This window comes from Phyllostomus discolor, chromosome 12 (genome assembly GCF_004126475.2).
Source record: "Phyllostomus discolor isolate MPI-MPIP mPhyDis1 chromosome 12, mPhyDis1.pri.v3, whole genome shotgun sequence".
Taxonomy (NCBI): domain Eukaryota; kingdom Metazoa; phylum Chordata; class Mammalia; order Chiroptera; family Phyllostomidae; genus Phyllostomus; species Phyllostomus discolor.
The window spans coordinates 42,473,287-42,490,851 of record NC_040914.2 but is presented as its reverse complement, the minus strand read 5'-3'; the positions used below and the strand labels follow the sequence as shown (position 1 = coordinate 42,490,851).

General features: G+C 63.6%; 2 protein-coding genes across 4 annotated transcripts; both read right to left on the bottom strand.

Annotated features, from left to right (window-relative positions):
* Positions 1-3,274: 3,274 nt before the first annotated feature.
* Positions 3,275-9,957, bottom strand: PLIN1 (perilipin 1). 2 transcript variants are annotated; one of them, XM_028502339.2, is made up of 9 exons: positions 9,842-9,957; positions 9,102-9,160; positions 8,384-8,588; positions 7,572-7,654; positions 6,724-6,988; positions 6,347-6,519; positions 4,846-5,043; positions 4,278-4,523; positions 3,275-3,820 (listed from the first exon to the last, which is right to left on the bottom strand). In XM_028502339.2, exons 2-9 carry the CDS (start codon positions 9,144-9,146, stop codon positions 3,494-3,496), a joined length of 1,542 nt encoding a protein of 513 aa, XP_028358140.1. In that variant the 5' UTR covers positions 9,147-9,160; positions 9,842-9,957; the 3' UTR covers positions 3,275-3,493. The 2 variants fall into 2 exon arrangements, with proteins under 2 accessions (XP_028358140.1, XP_035868238.1); XM_036012345.1 differs by having other exon boundaries at positions 9,935-9,946.
* Positions 9,958-11,958: 2,001 nt separating this feature from the next.
* On the bottom strand, positions 11,959-17,529 carry PEX11A (peroxisomal biogenesis factor 11 alpha). Of its 2 annotated transcripts, XM_028502367.2 has the most exons (3): positions 17,400-17,529; positions 14,454-14,569; positions 11,959-12,539 (listed from the first exon to the last, which is right to left on the bottom strand). In XM_028502367.2, the coding sequence occupies exons 1-3, from the start codon at positions 17,453-17,455 to the stop codon at positions 11,968-11,970; spliced, it is 744 nt and encodes a 247-aa protein (XP_028358168.1). In that variant the 5' UTR covers positions 17,456-17,529; the 3' UTR covers positions 11,959-11,967. The 2 variants fall into 2 exon arrangements, with proteins under 2 accessions (XP_028358168.1, XP_028358169.1); XM_028502368.2 differs by lacking the exon at positions 14,454-14,569 and having other exon boundaries at positions 17,400-17,519.
* Positions 17,530-17,565: the final 36 nt, after the last annotated feature.

Here is a 17,565-nt window from a genome sequence, read left to right as displayed (position 1 = left end):
CTCCTCCGTGGCGCCTGGGAGCTGAGCCGGCCCCACCCTCTGCAGGGAGCCAGGCAGACGCCCTGCGGGCACCCTCCCCACAACCCCCTCCCCCGGGGCTGGGAGCTGGGAGGCAGGGACAGTCCTGTCCCCATCCTGCAGCGTCTCCACTGCCCAGCACAACACCCCACCCTTCCTCGCTGCCGGGTAGCGATGAGTGATACTTATCCAAGGAACCTGCCCGTCTGCATCCTCCCTGGTCAGTCCTCACTGTGTGCCCGCCCGGCTGGATCGCCACGCGTTCACCTCCATTATTGCGTTTTGCTTTATTGCGCTCCACAGGCTTTGCCACTCTTTCTTTTCTTTTTTAACAAACTGAAGGCAAGACCTTCCACCAGCAAAACGATTGCAACTGGCTTGCTTGCCCGCCCTGCTTGGGTGTCTATGGCGACACTGGCGGCGAGCCTCCCGCGCCGCCGGGCACCGGAAACACGGCCCGAAAGAGTATGCGCAGCACACTATCATGTATGTAACGGTTTGTGTATTCGCTAGCTACACTTTTCTTCGCCGAGAGGGTACTGCTTCTGCGTCTGAAACAAAGTTCGCTGTGAAACAGCGCCGTGTCTCCGGGCGTGACCATTCTGTGCGCTGCTTGAGCCGCTCGTGCCGGGTCCAGGGACACGCTGCACCGCCCAGGTGTGCAAGCGCACACTCTGGGTTCACACTGTATTTGTCTTCTCTCAGCGCCTGTAACGGCTTTTTGTTCACGAAATCATTCCGTCCCTGCCGGGTGGCCGGCGCTGGGGACACCGCGGTGCCTGTCCCGCTCACCCTGAACTTTTTAGCGCCTTGCAGGCCCGCTTCTCTGCGCCCCGAAAGCACCCGGAGGCGCCCGCCGGTGCGGTCCGGTGCGGGCACCGAGTCGGAGGATCAAGGAAAGTTCGGAAAAGTGCTCACCAGCGCAGGCAGCCCTGCACTCTCTCCTCCCGGCCAGGCCCGGCAGGTCGGCCTCGGGCCCCCGACTTAGGGGAGGGGGCTCCCGCCCCCCACCCCCGGGAAGGGCCCCAGGAGGCTGGTAAGCGAGGATGGGCTCCACCAGGGTGCCGGCTCCCAGAGCCGCGGGGCCGGCCTGCGCAGGGGGACAGCGCGCCCCCCATGTCTCCGGGGCCCCCCACTTACCTGCCGGGGTGTCAGCGCAGCCCCTGGCCAGCCTCCCAGCCCCAACGCCGCGCGCTCTGATGCCGTCACCAGGACCCCCGCCCCCCAAATGATCCCGCCTTCCCCCTGCAACCCCGCCTCTGCTCGGGCTCCGGGGGCTGAGACTGAGCCGGGCGGCGCCGCGGAGTCTGTCCGCAGGCGGGACCGGGCGTGGCGGGTCGTGGGCCCGGCCGCCCCGGGGGCGTGGCCACGGATCTCCGATCCACTCAGCGCCGCTCGGGTCCCTCGCGCTGGGCGCTGATCCTGGCACAGGCTCACGGAATTCTGGGGACACGGTGACCCCCCTCCCGGCCTGACTCTCCGCGCCGGAGCAGCCCCCTGCCCGCGGGCGGGACGCCCACGTCGCACAAGGGCAAGTTGTAACTCGTGAGAACCCGGAGATTCACCAGGGATGTTTTCGCTCCGCGAGGGGAGGGCGGGTTTCCCAGCCCCGAGACTCTGGAAAACGGCGCTCACAACCTTCTTGCATTCAGGCCTTCGCTCCTCTTGCCGCCGCTTCGCTCCCGGTCCCGGCCCGCGCGCGCCCCTCCACGCTCAGCAAAGCTCTCCCTCCCCAGGTCCCAGGAAGCCCCCACCTCCTCCGCTGATTTCACAATCCCTTCTGAGGCCGAGAGGGATCCATCCCCCATGGTTTTCAGGGTGGTGACAGCCGTCCGCCTCTCCACCGGGGCCGGGGGGGGGGGGGGGGGGGGGGCGGGACCCTGGCTGCACCCGGAAGTCATTGCCGTGCCCCTTCTGCGCCCCAGACCCAGGGCGTCAAGTCCTGGCCCACAGCTCTGAGTCCCCGGCTTGCAAAGGGCGCGGGACCCATGGGTCCACTGGTCATTTGTCGTCTCAGATAATAGAGGGACCAGAGGGAGAAGGGCAGGCCGAGTCAGTGGCAATGTGACAAAGGACCTGGCCTTCCCATTTCTCCTCTGCCCTCACCTTCAGACAGGAAGGCCCAGAGAAGGGGGAGAGCGAGCACTTGGTTATCTGCAGCCGCGGATGAAAACGAAAGTGGAATTTGGGTTGGAAGCCTCCTTGGCGTTGTCTGACAATTCTAAGATGCAGACACCCTTTCGCCCAACAAGTCACGGTTCCAAGTGACAGGTTCCTCCCTGAGATATGTGCCCACACACGTGCCCGAGACGTTCTGTATGAGGACGTGTATTATGGTACTGTTTGCACTAGCGGGGTAAAAAAATGGAGACAACCTCAAAGCCCTTGCCAGAGAACTAGTGAGATCACTTACATGATGAAGCACCTACTGTGTGGCCAGTAAAAAGGAGGAAGAGGGTTTCTGATCTCGAAGGAGTATCGTGAGGGGACGGAGCAGCAGGTAGAGCAACCCCCAGCGGTGGGAGCCAGTGCGAAGCACGTGCACACACACACCCTCTCGCAGCGTTTGAATTTTACATTATGTGTACGCATGCCCTGGATTTCCCGAATACTGACACCTTCAGAAATACAGCGTGGGCTGCTCTAAAACAGGGGTATCCAACCTGCGGCCCTCGGGCTGCAGGCAGCCCAGGATGGCTGTGAATGCGGCCCCGCACAAACTCACAAATCTACCTAAAACGTGACGAGATTGCTTGGTGATTATGTGTCGCAATGTATTTAATATGTGGCCCAAGACAACTCTCCTCCTTCCAGTGTACCCAGAGACGCCCCAAAGTCGGACGCCCCTGCAATAGTACAGACTGTCTTCGGGGAAGGGTCCCCACCGCCATCCCTGCCCCCCCCCCCCCCCACCAGGGACACCAGCATTCCACAGGGGAGGGACAGGGTGAAGGGTTCAAAGGGACACGCCCGGAGCCAGAAGGTGGCGCTGTGAACACGGAGACCCAGCCTGTGGAGCCGCGGGGCACGTCACAGAAACACCCGTCTCAGATTCCTTCAGAGTCGCCGCCGAGCGGCTGCACACTCGGGAGCCTCGGAGCCTGACAGCGTGTCCAGCACTCGCTCGGGTGGCCTTTCAGGTTAGTGACAAACGGCTCAGGGGAGGCAGCTGTTTGTCTGCAGAGGACGGACCGAAACCTGGGACCCAGCCCCATGGTGTCTGGCCACAGTTTGAAGAAAGAAGGGAGACGTTAAATTAAGCAAGGAACCTTTTAGTAAAACAAACGAGGCAGAATCAAAGCACTTTGCTGCTCAGATTTTTCTTTGAAATTGGCCGCAGGCTAAGGCCCCCAGAGATGCGCGAAGACAAGACCACGTGTGCCGCGGCGCAGGGCCCCCGGGGGACTACTTTGAAGACGTCCACGCTGCCGTGGACGCACACGGCCCTGGCTCCTTGGGCGCGGCGGAGGGGCGCTTAGCTCTTCTTGCGCAGCTGGTTGTACTGCGCGCGGCTCAGGATGGGCTCCATGACGCTGGGCCGGAAGAAGCTGTCGCTGACCCTGCGCGCAGGCTTCTCCCGGGGCGCGGCCGGGAAGGCCGGGCGCGATGCGGCAGGTGGGTCCGCTCTGTCCTCCAGGCTCTGCACCCTCGCGCTGCGCAGGCTGCCTCGGTGCTGCGCCGGGCGCGCCATGGGCTCCGGGCTGGCTGATCGCGCCACAGACGCCCTGCGCTCGGTCTCATCCGGCGGGTTGTCGATGTCCCGGAACTCGCTCTCGGGCTCCATCAGCGACAGCCTGGGGAGCTGAGGACCCGGCAGCCCCATCAGGACCGGGTGGGTCTCACCTTGCGCCTCCCACCCACCACCTCCGGTCCCGCCTCCCCGGAGCAGCCGTCAGGGGGGCACAGGCTGGGTGGTGCCACAGGGGCTTCTGGTACAGCTGGATGGGATGCTGAGGGGAGACAGCTGCGCCCTGCCTGCTCTGCGGGTCTCCATGGCCCAGACCCCCACAGCAAGGCAGGCCCTGTGACGAAGTGGCTGGACCCCCGGGGGTCTTTCAGTGGCAGCTCAGTAGCCTCCCTGCCCCATCCTGGGGCCCATCCAGTTTTAGGCTTGGCACGGCCCACACACGGCCCCCGCCCGGGTCAGGATGTCCCTGCGAGGTTCTGTTTCGGGCCCGAGGTGGACCAGCTGGCTGCCGAGCCCCCTGGCAGACATCTTGGGGTGCTGCGGCCCCTCAGGGGCGGGGGCCGGAACTCACCGGCACGTAGTGCACCACCGTGTCCACCACGTTGTCTGTCACCCCCTTCAGGGCGTCCGACAGGGACATGGCCCGCCCCTTGGTCGGGGCGGCAGCCCGGGCTGGTGAGAGGCCCAGCACCCGCCCCGCAGTGCCCAGCACCGTGGCAGGCGCCCAGGTCACGACGGCGACGGTGCCCCGGAAGGCCTTGTGCAGGGCCTGCGCCACGCTGCCCAGGAGGCCCCGCGGCCCGGGCGGGGCTGCCACCTGGGGAGGAGAGCCGGTCAGCCCCTCCCACAGCAGCTCCCGGGCCCTTCCCCTCCGCGCCACCCCCAGGCCCGGGCAGGGGGAGAACGTGGACCCTGGCCCTGCCACCCGCCTGTGGCCTCAGCAGGCTGCGTGCCCTCTCTGCACGCGTGCACAAGCCTCTGCCCCGACTCTGTCTCCTCCGGGGCTGCCGTGGGGCCGGCGGGCGGGCGTGGAGGGTCTGCCCGCTGCACTGCAGGCCTCACCCCGGGGCCTCTGCCTCTTGCCCCTCCTCGGGCCGCGGGGCCTGGGGGCTCCTGTGCCCCCTTGGCTCTGCTCTCACCTCACTGAGCTTCTCCTCGACCTCCTCCTCTTCATCCTCCTCCTCCTCCTTGCTGTCCTCCCCCTCACTGTCCGTCTGGTCCTCGTGGTCCTCGTCCTGGGCGGCGGCCAGGCTGTGCAGCCAGGGCACCCGCACCTCGCTGCGCCGCCGGGACACCACCTGCATGGCCGCCGACGCGCCCCACTGGGCCAGGCTGCTCTGGGGGAGCAGATGGGGGGGTCCCTGGCTTCAGCCCCCACAGCTGAAGTCCCTCGCCCTGGGGTGGGGGGCAGGGTGGGGAAGGGCACGGGGCCCAGCCCCAGCGGACTGCTCTTACGACTGGTCACCGCGTGGTGAGTGCCCACGTCTTTAGCGGACAGCGCCGGGGACCGTTCTCAGCGCGCACCTGGGTGACCAGCACAGGTCGCGGTGGGGACCACGTTCGGCCGCCCAGGAGACTCCCTGTGCCCCCTGCCTGGTCAGCACCCCCTGCTGGACACCGCATCCTGACCTCTCTCACTGGTTCTGCCTATTTCTCGACTTCACACGAATGGACTGCAACACGGAGTGTGTTGTCGTGAAGGGCTTCTCTAGCTCAACACGACACCGTGAGGCACCCCTCCCTCTTTCCTGGGTGACACCCCGCCCCTACTGGCGCTGGGAGTCCAGGTTCTCGCTGCTCTCGGCTCAGGAGAAAGCAAGCCGAGGGAGCACTTCCCACAGCCGTCTGGGGGACCATGGCTCCCGTTTCTGCTGGTCACTGGGCATGTGTGTGCACCTGAGCCGGGTCCTGGCACATCCTTGAGAGGGAAACCCTCGGGCGGGCCAGGGTGTCCGCGGGGGAAGCCAGCAGGCCCCCTGGTTAGCGGCCCCCGGTGTAGGGGACACGGGAATGGCCACTCCTGCCTTTCTATTGGAGCCAGGGGAACCAGCACACAGTAGGTTCACAGCAAACATTAGCCTGGGTGAATAGGCCGGGCCAACGAGGCTTTTGAAAGGGTCCCCCAGGTGATGGCTGAAAAGTGTGCGCTGACCTCTGTGCTTTGAACCTGTGTTTGTGTCCGTCTCTGGCCTCAGCCGCTCACACGCGCAGAGGGACAGGGTGGGGGGGGGGGAGTTGGCCCTCCCCGGGCTGGGGAAGGGCAGCTGCGCCTTTGGGGCAGCAGATGGCAAATCAGAAGCCCCCGGGAGGGAAATCAGACACCTGGGGTCACACGGGGACACTGCCCAGCTGGGGCTGTCTCCGAGCCTTGGCTGTCACTGACGACACTCCCTGGTGTGGGACAGCAGCCGGGGGTCTCTGCTCCCCCCCAGGCGGGAGGGCCCAGAGCAAGAGCACCAGCTGGGGGGATGAAGGGGGATGGGACCGGTGGGAGCACGGGAGACAGAAACGGCGGTGGGCTGGCCTTGCTCTTCCCCTGCGGCCTCGAGTACTGGCCCTCGGCCCCTTCAAGACCCCTCGTCCTGAGACCCAAAGTCCAGCCCAGGCCGGGGCCGGTCAGAGCTCAGGGCGGACACTCACCAGGGGCGACACGCCGGGGACCCACATGGCCAGGGCGTGGCCCTGCTTCAGCACCTGGGCTGTGGTCTGGAAGGTGTGCCGGGACAGGGTGTTGGCCAGGGCCCCCACCCTGCTCACGAGGCTTGGCTTGGTCTTGGGAGGCGCGTGGGGGTGCTGGCGGCCTGGAGCGGGCGCTGGAGGGGGCGGGGGCCAGACGGGCGAGGGTGGTCAGAGGAGCTGCTGCCCCAGCTCTCCCAGCTCTGCTGGGCTCCCTGGCGATGTGGGCTGCTCCCTTCCCCCTCCCAGTGGCCGCCCCTGCTGGCTCCACCGATTCCCAGGCAGCATGGGGGGGGCCCCCACCCCCCACGGTGGGCCTGCCGGCCCCTCCCGGCAGGTACCTGACTCGTCCGTGGCTGGAGGGAGGAGGCACTCGACCACCTTCTCCACGCCGCTCAGGGCCAGGTCGGCCCCTCCCGAGGCCAGGCGGCCGGCGCGGGTGCCGGCGGCGTACTCGGCAGTGCCTTTGGCCACCCCCCAGGCGAGCTCACAGCCGGCCAGGGCGGCCCCCAGGACCTTGTCCGAGGTGCTGGTGATGGGCATGCTGATGCTGTTGCGGGCGCTGCGGAGGCGGGTGGAGATGGTGTCCTTCAGCTCGGACGCGATCTGGGGGGCGTGGGGAGGAGGGCCGGGCTCGCTTAGAGGTCCCGGGCACGGATCTTTGTCACGGGAGACCGCTCTAGAAGCCCCACACCCGGCACGGGTGGGACCACACCCCTGTGGTGGGCAGACGAGCTCAGAGACCGGCGCCCCAAGGCCCCTGGCGCAGCTGAGCCCACAGCAGACCCCCCAGGACCCTGCACCCAGGGGGAGGGTCCCTCCAGCCTTGTGGTCCAAAGGGTTGGACCGTGAGGACATGGGACCGCCAGCCTGGGGCCCGTGTGACCCGTGACCTTAGGTGGCTACAGTCACCACTCGGTCCGGCACAGGCCCACGGGGCGTCTCGGGGAGAGGAGGGTCAGGAATGGGGGACCCCTCCTTGCGCCTGCCGGTGCCAGGAAGCCTGCCTCCGTTTGGCTCCCTGGGGGGAGGGGGACGCACGCCAAGTGGCCTCTGGGGCAGGCAGCGCCACCGGCCCTCGAGGGCGCTGCCCGCAGGGGCAGGAGGCCCCATCATAGAATCCGCAGCTCGCCGCACCCCAGCCCTCGAGGCAGTGGGGGGCACCCAGGGCAAGGAGGGAAGGGCTCACCTTTTCAGGGGGGTACTGCAGGGCGGGGATCCTCTCCTCCAGGTGGTCCAGGCCCCGGCAGGCCAGCTCGTTGGCAGCTATGACTGAAGCAAAGGGCCATGCCTCGGTGAGCCGCCCCGCGCCAGGAGGGCCCAGCCGTGGCCTCTGTGCCAAGGAAGGGCCCGGGGCCTCACCCCCAGCCCTGCTCTCTCCAGAGCCTCACGGGGCCTGTGGCCCTCCGCCATCTCTGGCCCCTTTGCTGTGACACCTGGAGACAGGCCGGCTTCTGCCCCCGTGTGGGAGCTGGGGAGTGGGGCAGCCCCGCCCACAGCCAGGAGCGGCTTCTGGCCGGCCATAAGCTGCCTGAGCCCCCGGTCCCTCACTGTCAGGCATGGACGAAGGGTGCTGCCCCCGCCTGTCACGAGCTGGCACATCAGCTGCTGGGTCCAGAGGCCTCCCCTGGCCCTCCACTGCCCACAGCCCCGCAGGCCGGCCCTGCGGCCGCTGGCCCTGCCTCCGAGGGCCCCTGTGAGTTCCTGCTGCTGGACCGGGAGCTGCGGCAGGTGTCCGGTCTGCCGCGGCCTCTCTGCCACTGCTGCCCGCACAGCTCTGCCTGCCCCTCCTGCCTGCTCTCCGGCCCATCACTGTCACCCGAGGGGAATGCCCACTGGGCATCTGGAGAGGGGAGGGACGAGTCTGTGCCCACATCTGCACCCGCAGAGCCGTGGCGCCTGCAGCTGTAGCTGAGAAGACTAGGGGACGAGTCGGACAGACACGGGGGCAGACAGACAAGCCTCTGTCAGGTGACCGGACAGAGGGCCTCGGGGACTCACACTGGGTGGACAGCCGGCGGACCACCGGCTCCATGCTCCAGGCGGCCAGGCTGCTGGCGCCCTGCACACCCTTCTCGTAGGCGCTGCACACGGAGGCCACCAGCGGGTGGGCTTCCTTGGTGCTGGCGTAGGTCTTCTGCACGCACTCGCACGTGCCGCTGACCACGGGCAGCTGCAGCACCCGCTGCAGCACGTTCTCCTGCTCCTGGCATGGGGGTGGGGGGACGGGGGTGTTCACACGGCCCCGTGCCCTCACCTGCCCCCCGGGGAGGCGCCCCCAGGGCCCCGGAGCCCTCTGGTGAGGTCAGCCCACTGGTGAGCCCCGCCCCGACCCCCCACCAGGCGCCTCGCAGCCCAGGCTCGACCCCCAACACCGAACACGCTGCCCCCAGCCCCTTCCCACACACAGCAGCACAGGCTGCGCCCTGGCCCTGAGTGGACATGCACGGTGGGGGGGGGGGGCAGGGGGACAGGGCACAGGCTTCTGTCCCAGGTCTCGTCTCCTCTCCCCCCCAGCCAGCATGTCTGCCCCTTCTCCCCAAAGTCCTTAGCTTTCCACAAGCACCTCTGTCCCCCCGGGGCCTCTAACGGAGCCCTGCCAGACGCAGCGCTCCCTGAGCTTCAGCGCCTCCTGCTCTGAGGCCCCCAAGCCTCCTCCCTCGGCTTCTTCCCGCCCCGGCGCCCTCCCCTCGCCCCCACCGAAGCCCCGGTCACTCACCGGGTGGTCTCCGTCCAGCAAGGTCGGGCCCTTGTTGACTGCCATCGCCGCTCGTCACGCTGCAAAGCAGAGCATCCAGGTCGGTCGGCAAACCCTCCGCGCCAGACCCCCAGGGTTGCCCCCCATGCCCTGCATCTCTCACGGCCCCCTCGGGGCCCAGGCTGCCCGGGAGGGGAGCTCGGAGCCCCAGCAGGAGGCATGGGGGTCGGAGGGCGAGTCGCAGCCCAGCAGCCGGGCCTTGGAGCCCCACAGGGATGCGGCGCCCGCAGCCGGCCTGTCCCCACGGGCGCTCCTTACAAGGGTCCGGGGCGCGGAGCAGAACTCGAAGGTCGCTTTAGGAGTTTAGAGGTTTTAGCTGAAGTTCAGGGGCTCTTCAGACCAGCGGCCGAAACAGGCTAGGGTAGGTTTTGGGCGTAGTCTTTTTTTTTTTTCTTTTTAATGAAAAAGTTCTGCATTCCACCCTCCCTTTCTAAGCAGGCATATGTGCCGGGCCCTGCTCCACGCTCGGCCGGGCGGGAAGGCGGTCACCGGGAAAGCCCTGCGGTCCCGGCAGCCATCTGGGAAAGCTAGTGGCCCCGGACCCTGGACCCTAGCCTCTCGCCCACCCACCCACCGCGCAGGCCTCTGCGGGGAGATCCCTGGGAGACCCTGCCCCCCTCCCCCCTGGGGGTCTTTCCCTGATCTCTCAGCAGCCAGCCAGGTAAGACGGGTCGGGCAGGTGGCCGGGGACCCGCACTCACTCTGGCCGAGGCGCCTCCGTCCCAGAGCCCAGCTGCGGAGTGTGGCTCTGACAGAGGCGGCGGCAGTCCCCCCTGCGAGGCGTCTTGGGCAACTCGGCTGACGCCTCCCTGCAGGGGGAGGGCGGAGAGGAGGAAGCCAGCCTGGTGGCTGGGTTGCCATGGTTACCTGACCCAGGGTCCCTGGGGCACGGCCCAGGTTCCGTGAGACTCAGCCAACTAGGAGGGAGGTGGAAGGGGCTCCGGCCTCGGGGCAGTGACCCCCCCCCCCCCCCCCCGCCCCGCAGTTCTGTGCCATGTCCCCTCAAGCACCTGTTTCCCGGAGACAAGGTGTCGGGCTCTGCGGCGCTAAACTCGAAAGCTCTGACACTCCACTCCGTAATCTTTGGCTTCTCTTCCCCACGGGTCCTGTGGAGCCGGTTTCCGCCCCGGCCCTCCGGACTCACGACCGGGAGAGAAGCTCTGAAGGGTGAGATCGAGCCCCGCTCAGGCCGTGCAGGGAGACTGTGCTCCTGCCGACGGGAGCCGGAGCTGGGGCCGACTCCCCGAGTCGGGCCTTCGAGGGAGCGATTGTGAACCCTGGGAATGCCCAGATCTCAGGGTTTCTGGAGCGCCACCAGGACAGGACACGCAGCTGCAGAGCCGCCTGGACTCTGTCTGGTCTGGGAACGTGCACACGGACCAGGAGCCTGTGGCGGACTGTCGCCTCACACCCCTCCTTAGCGACGGCTCAGGTACAGCCCCGGGCTCCAGGCTCGGGGGGTGGGGGCACGGGACAGCCACAGTTCTCGGGTGTCTGAGGGGGGCCTTTTAACGAAGGTGGACGGCAGCAGAACGAACTTCCTGCCCCGGTGTGGGGGCAGCTCTGTCTCCCATCCACTCTAAGCTGCAAGCTGCGGGATGTGCAGAAAGAGGCAGAGGCAGGTGGGGGAGCAGTTTGACGCCCGGCCCCCGGGAGTCCGTTCTGCGTCCAGGACCCAGGAACGTAGGAGGCTCGAGGCCGGGAAGGGGAGAGAGTCCGGCAGGGAGCCTCCCAAGGAAGCATGATGGTACCGGACACATTTGGTGCGCATGGCTCCCGCCTGGACTCCCAAACGTGAGGCGGTGATGGAGAGGGAGGGGGGTGTCTGAAGGGGTGGCCTCTGCCCCGGCTCTGAGGTCCAGGACACGTGACCCACGGGGCGTGTCTGGAGAGTGAACCTGGGCCAGAGGGCAGCCCCCGCCTCTGGAGCAGTGGCTGCGGGCCAGACAGAGCGCCGGGCTCCGTGCCCGAACGCTCTGCTGCCAGGGCCGGTTCCTGACCACTGTGGTGGGGGCGAGGCCAGGACGTGGGTGAGAGGGGAGCGTGGGAGAGGGCGTGCAGGGCCCCCGGGACGAGCCGTCTGCTGCAGCCTCAGGGACACAGGCACCTTCCTTCCTTCCCCAGCCCCAGGGGCCGCCACCCCCTCCACCACCCCCTCCCCACTACCGCCGCCGCCGCACCACCACGGTGCACCCCAAAAGTGAGCATGGCACTGGAATATTCATTGTTGAAGATCAAGTCCTCGGGCAACACGCTCAGCGGTGAGTGTGCTGGCTCGGACATCGGTTAGGAGCGTCTCTGGCTTTCACACCGCTCGTGAGTGTGGAAGCTCGGGGGTGGGGAGGGACCGATGAAAAGGAGAGAGACGCACAGGGAGGCAGGTGCCGGGGCACACAGGTCTAGGTTCTTCCCACAGCTCCTTGAAGAGGTGTGTCCCCCAAACCTCCCACCACTGCCCTAACCTGGAGAGGACGGAAGGCCCACCATGGATGTCACCGTGACCGGCCGCTGGGCAGAGGCCAAACCCCACAGACAGGCTGATGGTGGGGGGGCCTCTCCTGGCCAGCAGTCTCAATGGGGTCACCTCGGGGGTCTTTCAACCCAGGTGGTCTACGCCCAAGTCCTTCCTCCTCTGCAAGGTGGGTCTTGGGGCTCCGCTGCCCACCGTGCAGGCTGCCGTCCTTTGAACCCTTCTCCATTTCCACAACACATTCACACATGCGTGAGCCAGTTTCGTCTAGAAATTTAATTAGATACAATTAACCTGTTCCGGTAGAGGATGTGGACTGAGGAAAAACAGCTATTTAAGCCTTTCCTCTGCCGGGCCTCAGGGGGTCTTCAGCCTCAGGTGCGGCCAGGCCACGGTGATGGCGCCCGCCAGGGAGGACACCAGCCCGCACAGCCCAATGACGCCGGGGTTGGACTTGTAGATGCCCAGCTGGTCCAAGGGGATCAGGATGTCGCCGAGGTTCTTCACCGTGTCCAGCAGCAACGGGGGGTGCTTCCGCAGGGAGCGGAATAAGAGCAGGAGGAAGGACTGCAGCCATTCCGTCTCCTCGTCGGCCACGCTGTAGCCCAGAGGCTCCTGGGAGGCCGACTTCTCGCCCGCCGCCCGGTCCTGCGCCGCCTGCTCCATCCGCAGGGAGACCTCATACAGGTCCCTGAGCAGGCTCAGCACGAGCGAGCAGCAGTAGTGCCGCGCCGCCCACAGGCGCCACTTCTCCTGGTCGATGCCGGGGGCGAGCCCGACGCTCCGCCCCCAGAGCACGGTGTCGCAGACGAAGTAGACCACGCGGTTGAGGTGGGCGAGCGTCAGGCACACGCGGGGCACCAGGTCCGAGGCGCGCATGCTCTGCTGAGCGGCCTGCAAGGCGTGCACCACGTTGCCCAGTCTGAGCCCTGCAGGAGGAACCCACAGCGGGCGGCGGTTACTGGAGCAGTGCGCCACAGCAGGGCGGGCAGGGCCCCCGCATCAGGAATGCCCCCCCGCCCTGCGCCGGTCTCTTTCGCAACAGGCTGTCACTCGAGGCTCCGTCCTCGCTCAGGAGAGGACAAAGACGTTACAGCGTGTCATGGCCACCTACGATAATCCCGGGAGGCACACAGACAGTGGCGCTTTGGCTGTGAGCCCTCGGCATTAACACGGCCGACGGCATGCTCAGCCACGTGCCTCTCGGGCGAGCGCCGCCCCACCTGCCCACTGCCACGCACACACCTGTAGAAGAAGGGCACTGTGGCCACACAAACTCGATGCCTTTTTTTTTTTTTTTTTTTTGGAGAGTCTGGTGCCTTACATTTTATTTATTGTACTTTCCACACACAAGATTGCTTTAAACACACACACATTATCCATTTGCCACTTCTCTGGTGCAAACCCCCTCTGACTCCCTCCTGCAGGAAAGATGGTAGGGTTTAGGGACGGAACAACTCATGAAACTGTCCCGTGTGACTCCTGGTCGAACTCAATCAGCCATGGCAAGCATGTCCTCATCCGAGCCGTGATTCAGCTCGTCAGGGACATGCCAACTATTTACACACCGATCACACCCTCAGAATGAGCGACAGCCCCACCATGACGGAGCACACGGGGTGATCACCTCACCAGACTCTCTCAGCCTCAGCAAATGCCCTGAGGCAGCTACACCCGGGAAACATACAGTCTCACAAGAATGTTTGGAATTATTATTATAAAAAATAACAGAAAATGAAACATGTACTGAACAACCCTGGGAGCCGGTTCTGGCTCTCGCACTGGCCGACTGAGTGACCCCGAGGTCCGTTCTAGACTCCAGAGACCAGTGACCATGGGAGGACCTCGGGCTCCCTCCTGACTCTCAAGAAACCCGAGGACGCCCGTCCCTGGTCTGCAAAGCCGTCCGGGGAAGGCACCTGCCCGTCCCACCCTGGTGACAACTTAAGTCTCCTCTGGTTGAACTAGTTTTCCTGCTGATCCCCCAATACAAAGGCTGGATCACTCCGAAGCCTTCGCTAGAGGAAACCACCCTTCGAGAAGGCTCTCCTTCCTCCTCAAGTCCACGCCCGCAGGTCCGCCTCCTCCGGAACACCTTCTTTCCTCCCCCGCTAACACGTCTGCACTAAGTGTACCCTCACCATTTACACCGTGTGATCCGGGCTCTCCCGCAGACGCGGGACTGAGCCTGTAGCAGTAACCGGTCAGCACCTGCTGCTACGCTCCATCAACCTGTGGTGGCGACACCGGGCTCTCCTCAAACCTCCGGGCGGCAGGCCCGAGACCGCTCCTGGAAGCACGGGGTTCCCCAGGGTCCCTTCCCGGGCCGGCGGACTGAACGGGCCCAAAACACTGACTCCACTTGTCGGCTTCAACCCCAAACCGCGCCACCACTGGTCTAAGAACGCACATCCGCCCATTTCCTCTAGCGACCCCTCAAGAGGAGGAGGAGAGAGGTGGGCGGTCCAGGATGCAGCTGCTCTGTCCCTGGAGAGAAAGCGCGGCCCCCAGCAGCCGGGAACTCAGGTCAGGGATGGCCAGGGCGCCCCGTGGCTCCGCAAGCTACAGGCGGACGGACACGGTGCACGTTCCCGGGCCGTGACCAACCGGAAGCTGAGCTGGGGCAGCACATGCGCACAGAGCCGGGGGGTTTGGGAGGAGTCTGCAGCGAAACACTCGGCCCTTGTGGCCGGTCGTCCCGCAGGCAGACTGAGTGGTAGACTTCGTCGGCAAGCCTGGCTGAGTAACAGAGGTGAACGACCCCGGAAGTGTTTGGTGAACTGCAGGGTCCGAGGGTCCAAGCCAGCAGCCGCTGTCCCTCGGAGGGCAGGCAGGGTACTTACATTTCCGGCCAGTGCTCACACTAGACTCCAGGGTCTTGAGCTTCATGACCACCTCCTCTTTGCCAGCTTTAGGCTCTAACAAATATCTAAGCAACATGCATGTGTACTGAGCGGCTCTGAAATGGAAAAAAAAAAAAAGGAGGAGAATGACTTACAAACCAAATAAAACGGGCTCATGAGGGAAGGGAAGGAGAAACAGCGGGTCGTGCTGAAGGTGGGGTTTCTAAGACAACGTCTCACGCCAGCAGCTCCTGCAGAGCAAACTTCTGCGGAGCAGGTGCTCCACGGGCCGAAGGGGACAGCCCGGGACGCAAACGCACACGAAGGTGGCGAAGCAGAGCTGGGCGACTGGCACAGGACAGCCCCCGGGGGGGCCTGCTGCCGGCACCGAGCAGTGGGCACTGCCCTGGGGGGACACGGCACAGAAACCCCGAATACTAAGTCAGCAAAGATGCATAGGCTTTATGTTCTCAAGTGCGGAATGATTTTGCCGGTTTCTAAAATGAACTCCTCCCCATGGAGTTAACCAAGTGCCAATGGGAGGCAGACACAAACTACAGCCGAAAGAAAAGCCTGCGGTTCAAACACTGCTTCACATTTCGTAAAGACCAAATACACACCGTTCCACAACTCAGTTTAGATGTCTTTCCAAACCAACCAGTACTTTATATAAAAGGCAGACTCACTCCTGTTTAACAGCACGGAATGTCCAAAAAAGTGATTATTGCCACAACTACAGATAGCAAGGCCTGAGCAGCAGGAAAGGGACGAATGAGACATTTTACATCCCCAGAACGAACATCTAAATGCATTTATAAAGCGGGTGCCGGTCCCCTGCTGTCCCTGTGGCTGCGTTTGAATCCTTTCACGCTGTAAGTATTACTCTTGTGGGGAGCAAGGCCCTTTCCTCTGCCCTCAAGGTTCTTTGGGCTGCTCTAATAAATCTATACGAGACAGCTTAACAAGGGAACAGCAACCACATTTAATTGCATATGTTCGCACGGGAGCTCCACAGACATGAAAGGCTCAGACAGAGAAAGGGAAACTGAAGCATGTTTGGCCCTCTGAGCTGAGGATGAGGTAAGGCGGCTTGGGGCTTCAGAGGGGAGGAAGGGCGTTCTCAGGAAGGACAGTGAGATGCACAGATGGTCAATAATAGAAGTTTGCTCTGCCCTATGGGTCATAAAAAGTTATTGCTGATGACTCTTTTTTAAAAGATTTTATTTATTTATTTTTAGAGAGAGAGGAAGAGAAGGAGAAAGAGGGAGAGAAATATCAATACACGGATGCCTCTTGTACGCCCCCCTACTGGGGACCTGGCCCATAACCCAGGCAAGTACCCTGACCAGGAATTGAACCAGCGATACTTTGGTTTGCAGACCATTGCTCAATCCACTGAGCCACACCAGCCAGGGCTCTGGTGACAACTCTTATTAAGCACAAGGCCCCTAATTTAAATTCTTCCAGGTAGTTAACAGGGATGGGACAGAAATTCCTCTTGAGCCTGCAGAGCACTGCCTGCCTTTAGCTCAAAATCACCCACATATCACTAAGGCACATCTTGGGGTGACTCGCTCTGAACCCCTACACTCTCAATTAAAATGTAGCACATTTTCCCAAATGGTGAACTTGTTATTGGGGATGAAGTAAAAAATAATCCCACCCACCCACCCACCCACCCAAAGCATGCCTGCCGGCTGCAGGGCTCAAGCTGGCCACACTCCCAGTTCCGACTAATAAAGGACCCAACACAGGGCCTCCTTTCCCAAATGCCAGTCTGTTCACAGGCGCCGCAGCTCTCCAAGGGGATTGGGCAATGCACGCGAGAGCTTTCAGATCTTGCTGAGTAAGCAGATCCTAACACTTGTTTTACTAACCAGCCTCGCTGATAACCTTGCAGGGTAGAGCCTGGGTCTGATGGAATCGGAGGCTCCTGTCTGAACGAAGCTTGTACATAATGCAACATTTTTTTTACATCTTTCATATTAAGGAGAAAGGTCTCTTGGCTTGGTAGTTAAAGGGGGTGGGCCCTGGAGCCAACCGTGAACATGGAACTCTCTCAGCTCTGCCGCTTAAACCTTCTGCTTCAGCTTCTCCCTCTGTGAAATGGGGGTGGTTTGAGCAGCCTCCCCACGGGGCTATATGGCAGGTCGAGACCCACTGAAAATGTCACTGGGCCCGGGGTCGCTTCCTAAAGTCTTGCTACTGGCACTATTCTCACCGGTCCGTTTGCATGAGCACTTTACACCCAGAGGAGGAGGAAAAGCTGCTAAATCAAACCGTATTTTTTAAAATTATTGAGCAAGAATCAACCAAAAGGAACATCATGAACTACGTAGTATTAATGCAGCATAGGTGTGCCTGCTGTTTATGCTGGGCTCTCACACCGCACTTTGTTTTGCATTTCGTTTTCGGGTCACAAAACCCCCACCGAGGCAGGCAGGGCACCAAAGCAACGTGAAGGACGCAACTCGGTTCTGTCTCTCTGTATGCACGTCAAGCGCTGTTGGAAGGCTGGCTCCCTAGCCACAAATGCCAACCCAAAGTGTGTTTGCTTATTTATTTATTTATTTTCACCGAGGACAGGCTCCTTCGTTGATTTTTGGAGAGAAGAGAAACATCCATCGGTTGCCTCTTGCAGGCGCCCACACCGGGGACCGAACCCGGGTTAGGGGACGCTCCAACTAACAGCTACACCTGGCCGGGGCCCAAAATTACTTAAACAAACAACCACAACAAAAAACCCCACTTGGTCGGAGCACGCTGGGCTGGGAATCCACTGTCCCCAGGTTTGCTGAAGGGGACTCCGACTCGTGTGACAGGCGGCGGGCTCGCGGCGGTGGGGGCTCCCGAGCCATCCCCACCGAATTCGGGGTGAGAGGGCTGCACCCAAAGTCCTCCGGTCGGCGGACGGGAAGTGCTGGGCGCCGCGGGCACCTGACTCACCTGAAGAGCCGGTCCCGGCCCTGCGTCTGGTTGGTGAAGCGGATGAAGGCCTCCATGGCGCACGGCCCGCGGGCAAGCGACCCACTGGGCTCGGTCGCGAGTCCTCTGGGACGCCGCCGTCTCCCCGCGGGAGGGCAGGGCTCGGGCCGCCGGAGGGGCTGGGTCT